Source organism: Aegilops tauschii, chromosome 6, assembly GCF_002575655.3.
Source record: "Aegilops tauschii subsp. strangulata cultivar AL8/78 chromosome 6, Aet v6.0, whole genome shotgun sequence".
NCBI lineage: Eukaryota > Viridiplantae > Streptophyta > Magnoliopsida > Poales > Poaceae > Aegilops > Aegilops tauschii.
Genome location: NC_053040.3, coordinates 3,688,240 through 3,697,958, shown reverse-complemented (window position 1 = coordinate 3,697,958; position 9,719 = coordinate 3,688,240). Strand labels below are relative to the sequence as shown.

The 9,719-nt window shown below is 48.2% G+C and overlaps 1 protein-coding gene across 1 annotated transcript; it reads right to left on the bottom strand.

Moving 5' to 3' along the window:
* Positions 1-4,867: 4,867 nt before the first annotated feature.
* Positions 4,868-8,545, bottom strand: LOC141025461 (uncharacterized). Its single transcript, XM_073500745.1, has 8 exons — positions 8,133-8,545; positions 7,152-7,593; positions 6,494-6,561; positions 6,226-6,412; positions 5,856-6,066; positions 5,644-5,793; positions 5,533-5,548; positions 4,868-4,982 (listed from the first exon to the last, which is right to left on the bottom strand). Exons 1-8 carry the CDS (start codon positions 8,543-8,545, stop codon positions 4,868-4,870), a joined length of 1,602 nt encoding a protein of 533 aa, XP_073356846.1.
* Between the last annotated feature and the right edge of the window lie 1,174 nt (positions 8,546-9,719).

Below are 9,719 nucleotides of genomic sequence, written 5' to 3'. Positions count from 1 at the left end.
GCCCACGCCCCCACGACCCCGCGATTATTGCGCGAGTTACTGCACGCAGTAACTCCGCACGGAATCGCAACCGTCTGCCTCGGCCGCAGCGGATCCGCTCGCGCGCCGAGGCCCGGTAGTGGCAGGCCCTGTCTGCTGTCGCGTCCCATCGCGCGCGTGGGCTGGCAGGATGACGCGGCTGGCTGGCGCCGCATGGCGTGCTTACCGCGGGCGGCGGGCCTAGAGGCTTAGCAAGCACGCCACCAGGTTCCCGCCTTGATGTTTCGAAATTATCAGACGAGCCCGCCTGGTCATGGCCGGCTCCCAGCTGGCGGCATGCTAGGAGTCGGACAAAGCATTCAGCAAGAGCGCTCGGAGAAGGAAACTGCTGAGGCTTCTCGACTTGTCAGCCGCGACACCTCACCAGCTTCGGGGACTACTGTCGGAGTAATGGGCCATGGGTAGCCTAACCCGAGTCCGTGAGCATTTCAAGACATTGGGCAGGCTGCGCGCCTCAAGCATCCAGAGTGAAGCGCCGCCTTCTGGTGGCCGGCTGGCTCAAGCGGCCGGCTGCCAGAAGACGGCTAAGCACCAGAAGACGACACCAAGACTGGCCGACTCCTAGTAGGCGGCCTCCAGAGAGACCGGCTCCTAGCAGGCGGCCCACAATGCCCTCAAAGTCTGCGCCCCCATTAAGAAGATAAGACGGGATGTGGCTAAAGTATAGCCCATTACCCCCATATCTAGGGCACGGCGTGGCCACAGTGCCCCATACAGGCGGAGATCTCCGCACGGCGCGGCACTGTTGCCACTCCATCCCTGACGTCACCCCTGACAGGCGGAGCCCTGCTCCCACGACGGCCTGTCGGTACGACCTGCAGGCGGCGGGCCCTACCGGGCAGCGAAAGACTGGAGGGCGGCAGAGCTCGACCAGTCGGACCCAAGGGAGGCCGGTTTCTAGCAGACGGCCCGCTCCTCCCTCGGTGCCCGTGCGCCATTAACCAGATGAGACACGGAGTGGCTACAGTGATCTCCCACCAGACGGCGGGACTGTAGCCACGCCCCCCGACCAAGCAGGCGTCATTAGCCTTATGGCTACAGTAACAAGCCGCCGAGTAGACCCGCAAGCAGTGGGGGCGGCCCGTCGGCTCCGCACCAGACCAGTCGGTGGGGCCCACCAGGCGGCGGGCCCCAGCGGCCGGCAAAGAAGCCGGCGACCAGAGACACTGACGGCCGGGGCCAACACCCGGCCAGATTACCATTGTACCATTGGGGGGTAGGCCTATATAAACCCCCCAGGGCACCCATGCAAAGGGTTCCCAACCAGTTAGACCTAGACTCATACATAGAGAGAGGAGAGAGCTAGCCCTTCTTTCTCCTACCTCTGGCATACAGCTCAAGGAGCACCATTGTACTCACTAGTGCCTTAGTGATCATGCGGAGACCCCGGAGAGCAGGACTAGGGGTGTTATCTCCTAGGAGAGCCCCGAACCTGGGTAAAGTACGCCGGCGTTCGTGTCTACGCCTCATCCCGCTTCCGGGCACCGGCGACATTCTACTCGCTCCCACCATGATAAGCCATCCTTTGGCATAAGTCGCACCCAACCCCCGACACTTTTCCTCTTGTTTTGGACTCTAATTTGCATGATTTGAATGAAACTAACCCCGGACTGACGCTGTTTTCAGCAGAACTACCATGGTGTTGTTTTTGTGCAGAAATAATAGTTCTCGGAATGGAATGAAACTTTGCGAGGAATATTTATATGATATATAAGAATTTCTGGAGCCAAGACCTACCGAAGAGGGGCCCCTGGGTGGGCACAACCCACCAAGGCACGCCCCCCTCTCCTGGCACGCCCAGGTGGGTTGTCCCCACCTGGTGGCCCCGCAGACCCTGAAACCGACGCTATAAAATCCTATTTTTTTCCAGAAAAAAGGAGGGAGAAAGAATTATCGCGTTCCACGAGACGGAGCCGCGGCCACCTCCTGTTCTTCATCGGGAGGCCAGATCTGGAGTCCGTTTTGGGCTTCGGAGAGGGGGATCTTCCTTGTTCGTCATCACCAACCCATCTCCATCACCAATTCCATGATGCTCCCCACCGGGATTGAGTAATTCCTTCATAGGCTCGCTGGTCGGTGAGGAGTTGGATGAGATTCATCATGTAATCGAGTTAGTTTTGTTAGGGCATGATCCCTAGTATCCACTATGTTCTTAGATTGATGTTGCTATGACTTTGCTATGCTTAATCCTTGTCACTTTGGGCCTAGGTGCCATGAACTCAGATCTGAACCGTTTATGTTATCATCATTATATTCATGTTCTAGATCTGATCTTGCAAGTTATAGTCACCTACTACGTGTTATGATCCGGCAACCCCGGAGTGACAACAACCGGCCCCACTCCCGGTGATGACCGCAGTGTGAGGAGTTCATGTATTCACTATGTGTTAATGTTTTGTTCCGGTTCTCTATTAAAAGGAGGCCTTAATATCCCTTAGTTTCCATTATGGACCCCGCTGCCACGGGAGGGTAGGACAAAAGATGTCATGCAAGTTCTTTCCATAAGCACGTATGACTATTTACGGAATACATGCCTACATTATATCGATGAACTGGAGCTACTGCTGTATCGCCCTAGGTTATAACTGTCACATGATGAATATCATCCAACAAGTCACCGATTCAATGCCTACGAATTTATCTTATATTGTTTCTGCCAAGTTACTACTGCTATCATCACTATTACACTTGCTACAAAATTACTGTTATCACTGTTACCGTTACTATTGCTGCTGCTACTACTATCAAAACTATCATATTACTTTGCTACTGATTACTTGCTGCAGATAATTAATCTCCAGGTGTGGTTGAATTGACAACTCAGCTGCTAATATCTTCAAATATTCTTTGGCTCCCCTCTTGTCGAATCTATAAATTTGTGTTGAATACTCTACCCTCGAAAACTGTTGTGATCCCCTATACTTGTGGGTTATCAACTGCCTGCGCTGAAATCCACCACCTTGCCATGGTAGTTCACCTCCCAGCAAAGAGCCCAGCGCATGTCCAATGCCATGGCATGAGCTAATAACCAAAGTAGTCACATTTGTGCAGCTCTAGACCATTGGGTGGCAATGACCAGCCGCCCACTGGGCCGCCGGTGACGCGCACAACCTCCAGGAACCCGACGCCCGCACAGGACACCTTCCAGGCAGTTGCGTGTCGCGGCCGCCAAGCGTGCATATCACATGGCTTGCATGCTACAGATCTAGATAGGGGGATCTCCTGGGCACCACACACACACACGTCGTTGCGGACCTTCCTTCGCCTATCGTATTGCGCTGCTGAGGACCTGCTCTCCCTGCCGCATCACGCCACGCTCGCCCACGTCCAAGTGTGCATCACAACGTCGGCTTATCGCGCCCACCGCGCTCATACCTCTCCTTACCCAAGCGGTCCCACACTGCCAAGTCCTCACGAGAGGAGAGAATGAACGATCCCACCGCCGTTGGCGCCGTGCGGGCTTACGACTGCAAATGGGGGAGTAGAATTTCACTTCTTCTGCTCTCTGCACTAAATATGGACGCACACGGCCTTTTTAGTATGAGTATCGTGATCTTTATCTTGAAGTACAGTCCAACGACACACCAAGCATGGTCCCTAGAGAATTTTTTTATGGTTTCCAAGATTTTATCTTGATGACTGGTCCCACCGCACATCAAGCTTGATCCTCAGGTAATGGGGAAAACCCATGTGCATCACCTACCAATTTTAGGAATTAAACCTGGGTGGTTAGGCCGCACAATCTTATGCCTAACCACTGAGCTGATGCTCTTTTTGGCGGGATCTATTAGATAGGCCTTAATCTCCCAAACCAGATAATTTGCCCCTCGAAGCTAGAGATGCTCTGACTCAATGAGTTGTAGGCAACAATTCAGGAAAATACTATACCACCGGTGGTCACTAGGAGCACCCATGAAGTGTGTAAGGTCACCCGTAGTTGGAGTATCATGCATGCCAACTAAGCAATTTTGATGATGTGGCATAAAATTAAATGAAGAAAGAGAGAATGAGTTTAGTGACGCGAGCATGACAACATTTCTTAGAGATATGACAGGCAAATCAACTCGATGAAGAACGAATAACAAGCAGGGGACATGAGATTTTAACATGGAAAACTCCTCCAACACGAAGGGGAAAAAACCACGGGCGCCAGCCAGCCAACCTACACTATATCGGGGGAGGTTACAAACGCCGGGGATTTACAACCGATCAACTTATCTCGTGCAGCGGCTTACATGAGGTATATATAACACAGGTGACCTAGGTCAATACTAATCCGCTTCGGCCAAGCCTACTGGCGACGGGCCTCGCTCCGCTCGCTCATCAGAAGTTAGCCTCCCTCTTTATACTTGAATTTGGAGCATAACATAACAAACTCCACCTCGAGACAAATTCCATCTTGTAGCATGAATGAGAACCTCCTCCCTAAACAACAAAGAAAACACTTTCGGCGCCAAACATCCACTAGGGCTAATGAGTTATACCAACTAAGTCTGAGCAAAGCTCAAACTTAGCAACGGAACTGGCTTTGTCAACATATCAGCAGGATTATCGTGAGTACTAATCTTGCATACCTTCAGTTTACCTTGATCAACAATGTCTCGAACATAATGATATTTGACATCAATGTGCTTTGTTCTCTCATGGAACATCTGAGCCTTAGTGAGGTAAATGGCACTCTGACTGTCACAAAACAAGTTAATGCAAGAATTATCTCCACAAAGCTCAGCATACAAACCTTTCAAACTGATTCTTTACATGCTTCTGCAATAGCCATGTATTCTGCTTCAGTGGTAGACTGGGCAACTACTGGCTGCAATGTTGCCCTTCAAATCACGGCACAACCACCAACAGTGAACACATAACCTGTAAGGGACCTCCTCTTGTCCAAATCGCTGGAAGCAAAATCTGAATCCACATAGCCAGCTAGTCCCTCACCAGTCCTGCCAAATTTCAAACAAGCATTGGAAGTGCCACGAAGGTACCTGAAAATCCACTGAACAACCTTCCAATGTTTTTTACTAGGGTTAGCCATGTATCGACTGACCAAACTCATTGCAAATGACAAATCAGGTCTAGAACACACCATGGCATACATTAAAGAACCAACAACACTGGAATATGGAACTCTTGACATATACTCAAACTCTTCATCATTACTAGGACAATGAGAAGAGGATAATTTGAAATGAGGAGCAATGGGAGTGCTTACTGACTTAGCATCATGCATGTTAAAACGATGAAGAACTTTCTTAATATAACTCTGCTGACTAAGAAATAACAAACCAGAATTTTTGTCCCTTGTAATCTCCATACCAAGAATTCTTAGCAGCACCAAGATCCTTCATCTCAAACTCACTACTTAACTATGCCTTTAAAGTAGTGATCTCTTTCTTGCCCTTGGCAGCAATCAACATATCATCAACATATAACAGCAAATATATAGGTGATCCATCAACAAATTTAATGTAAACACAACTATCATATGCAGACCTCTTAAATCCATGTGCTATCATAAATGAATCAAACCTTTTATACCACTGTCTCGGAGACTGTTTCAAACCATATAGGGACCTCTTTAACTTGCAAAAAAATTCTCCTTACCAGGCACAATGAAACCTTCTGGTTGGTCCATGTAAATCTCCTCATCCAGTTCACCATGCAGAAAAGTAGTCTTGAAATCTAACTGCTCAAGCTCAAGATCATGCATAGCAACAATACCAAAAAATGCACGAATGGAACTATACTTCACAACTGGAGATAACACATCATTATAATCAATACATGGTATCTGACTGAAGCTCTTAGCTACTAACCTTTCCTTAAACATCGCAGGCTCAAACCCTCCTTTCTTTTGAAGATCCATTTGCAGTGAACGGTCTTCTTATGTTTAGGCAAGCTCACAACATCCCATGTGCCATTTTTCTCAAGTGACTGCATATCTTCCTGCATAGCAGCAATCCACTTCTCGCGGTCACCGGAAACAACTGCTTCAGTGTACGTGGATGGCTCATGGATGTTCTCAACCTATTGATCTGCACAACTGAAAGCATAATGAACAATGTCACACTCTTCAATTAGACGGTAAGTTTTCTTAATGACTCTCTTGCTCTTGCCATCTGCAAGAGACTGAACTTGTCGCTGCAAAACAGGGGGTGAGTGTTGCACAACATCATCATCGTGAACCTCTGTATCTGGAGCATCATCAACATTACCATCAACTTGTGCATCTGGAGCAACATCATTATCAGCAATTACATGTTCCTCCTTATCAAAGTGCTCCACCTGCACAGTAACTCGTTGTGGCTCTACATCAAAAGTATCTGTGGACAGATCATCATGATACATAACAGATTCATTGAAAACAACACTCCTGCTCACAAAAACCTTATTAGTTTCAGGATTCCATAACATGTATCATTTTACTCCTAAACCGTATCCAACAAACACACACTTAATAGCTCTAGGCTCAAGTTTTCCATTATCAACGTGTGCATATGCAGTGCAACCGAAAACTCTCAACTGCGAATAATCAGCTGGTGTACCAGACCATAGCTCAATGGGAGTTTTCTTATTAAGTGGAATGGATGGTGACCTATTGATGAGGTAGCAGGCGGTGGAGGCGGCTTCAGCCCAAAAATGTTTGCCCATGCGAGCATTGGACAACATGCAACGAGTCCTGGAGATGATGGTTCTATTCATACACTCAGCCACACCATTCTGTTGAGGAGTGTATGGGATGGTGTGGTGCCTGACGATGCCCGAGTTTCTACAATAACTGTTAAAAGCTTTTGAACAAAATTCGATACCATTGCCAGTACGAAGTATTTTTACCTTCCTCTCAGTTTGCCTTTCTACCATAACTTTCCAATCCTTAAAGGCATCAAACACATCATATTTATTTTCAGAAAATAAGGCCACACCTTTCTAGAGTAATCATCAATAATTGTAAGCATATAACGAGCACCAGCAAGCGAGGGTTTACGGGAAGGTCCCCACAAATCAGCATGTACATAATCTAATATACTTTCTGTGGTATGAACAACAACATTGAACTTTACCCTCTTGTGCTTACCAAAAATGCAATGCTCACAAAACTCCAACTCACTTACGTTGCACCCATCCAGAAGTTCTCTCCTGGTCAATTCTGCCATGCCAAGTTTACTCATATGCCCAAGACGCATATGCCAAATATTAGTTTTACTGGATTTATCAGAAGTAACAGTAGCAACAGCAGTACCAGTAATAGTGCTTCCTCTAAGAACATATAACTTAGCAGAATTCATGTCACCTAACATATGAACGAGTGAACCTTTTGTTACCTTCAACACCCCACCTGCACCGGAGTGCTCGTACCCTTTGACGTCAAGAGTACTCAGCGTGATGAGGTTTCTGGCCATGCCTGGTATGTGTCTCACATCTGTCAACGTGCGTATCATGCCGTCATGTGTCCTGATCTGAACAGAACCAATGCCCACAATCTCAAGTGGGTTGTCATCTCCCATACGCACAACATCTCCACTCTGCACAAACTCATAAGTACTGAACCAATCTCTGTTACAGCATATATGAAACGAATAGGCAGAATCAAGTATCCATTCATCATGACATGAAACACATCCAGCAAAAACAACTAAAGCATCATCTGAATCAGACTTATTACCGGATGTAACATTGACCTTACCATCACCATCAGATTTATTTTTAGGTTTCCACGTACCGTTCCTCTTCTCCTTATTTTCAAACTTCCAACACTCATCGATGAGGTGACCCTCTTTCTTACAGTACCTGCAGAATTTGTCCTTCCCAGATCCTCTGGACTTCGAACGACCTCTGCCATTCTTGCGTTTATCTCTGTTGTTGTTGTTGTAGTACTTTTTCTGCTCAGGCCTGCCTCATACCTGCAAAGCTTCTCCTTTGGAGGACGATTCCTCAGATTGCAACATCTCTTTCATCTTTCCTTCTGTTGAAGGGCCTTATATACTTCAGCAACAGTTAGTTCATCACGGCTATATAATATGGTATCTCGAAAGTTTGAAAAAGAACTAGGCAGAGAGCATAAAAGCAGAAGACCTAAATCTTCATCATCATACTTTACGTCCATAGACTGTAAGTCAAAAATGTTCTCCTTGAAGACCGACAAGTGGTTTAGCACCGAACCACCTTCTTGCAACTTGTGCGTGAACAACTTCATCTTCATGTGCATCTTACTGGTTAGATCCTTGGACATGCATATCGACTCCAGTTTCAGCCAGAGAGCTGCTGCAGATTTCTCCTCCAGCACTTCTTGCAAAATATTGTTAGATAGATGAAGATGAATCATAGACAAAGCCTTACAATCTCCGCACTTCTCATCCGCGATCCACTCCTTTTGTTCTTTTCCACCGAAGCCATCTAGCGCCTCGTCCAGATCGGGATGCGCCAGGATAGCACGCATCTTCACCTGCCACAAGGAAAACCTCGTGTCGTAGTCCAGCAGTGGAAGATCGCACTTCACCGATGCCATGTCGTCGAAACCCTAAACAAAAAACAAGGCTCTGATGCCACTTGTTAGAGATACGACAGGCAAATCAACTCGATGAAGAACGAAGAACAAGCAAGGGACACGAGATTTTAACGTGGAAAACCCCTCCAACACGAAGGGGGGAAAACCACGGGCGCCAGCCAGCCAAGCTTCACTATATCGGGGGAGGTTACAAACGTCGGGGGTTTACAACTGATCAACTTATCCCGTGCGACGGCTTACAAGAGGTATATATAACACAGGTGACCTAGGTATATATAACGCCGGGGATTTACAACTGATCAACTTATCCCGTGCTCCGCTTCGGCCCAAGCCTACCGGCGACGGGCCTCGCTCCGCTCGCTCGTCAGAAGTTAGCCTCCCTCTTTATACTTGAATTTGGAGCATAACATAACAACATTCATGCTTCAGTTTATTTTTGACAGAAACTTGACGTGTGTCACTGGAAACTGCCGTCCTTACATGATTAAAACTGCCATCGAAAAATATTAGTGCGGGAGTGCCACACACCCAAAAATGGTATATTAGTTACGAAAAGGAAGTCTCCTTCCCTAATCCCACTAATCCCCCCTAATTTCAGGGTGGGGCGGGTGCATTCCAATCAAACAAGCCCACATGACGTAACTTTCATAGCAAATTTTGCGTAGGCATCTAACCTGTGACACTTATCAGTAATATTATTCATTATGAAGATAGTATTATACACCAGTATCGTGTATGCATGATCCTAACTTATTTATAAGGCCAACTCCAGCGCGCGACCCCATCTTGTCCGGGTGCATCCGTTTGGGGCAAAAGGGACAAACCAGATGGCCCAGCGCGCGGGCGCAAACGGACTTTTGTCCATTTTCTGTCCGCTTTCGACCCATCCCCGGCCCAAGTTTGGGCGGCTTTTGGGGTGAAACGGACAGCGCGCGGACGGGCGGGATGCGCGCGCTTGTCCTCCCCTGGCCCGCCCGTCGGTGGCACAAAGCAAAACCCCCGCGCCCCATTAGCGCCATCCCCCCCACGTCCTGCCCACCACCCTCCCAAGTCCATGGTCGACGCCCCGCCGAATTCTGGCGGCCTGGCCGTCGACCCGCCCAGAAAGGTGAAGAAGGCGGCCAAGGGTCCAAGGAAGCCGCGGTCGGAATGCATGCCGGAGGAGGTCGCCAAG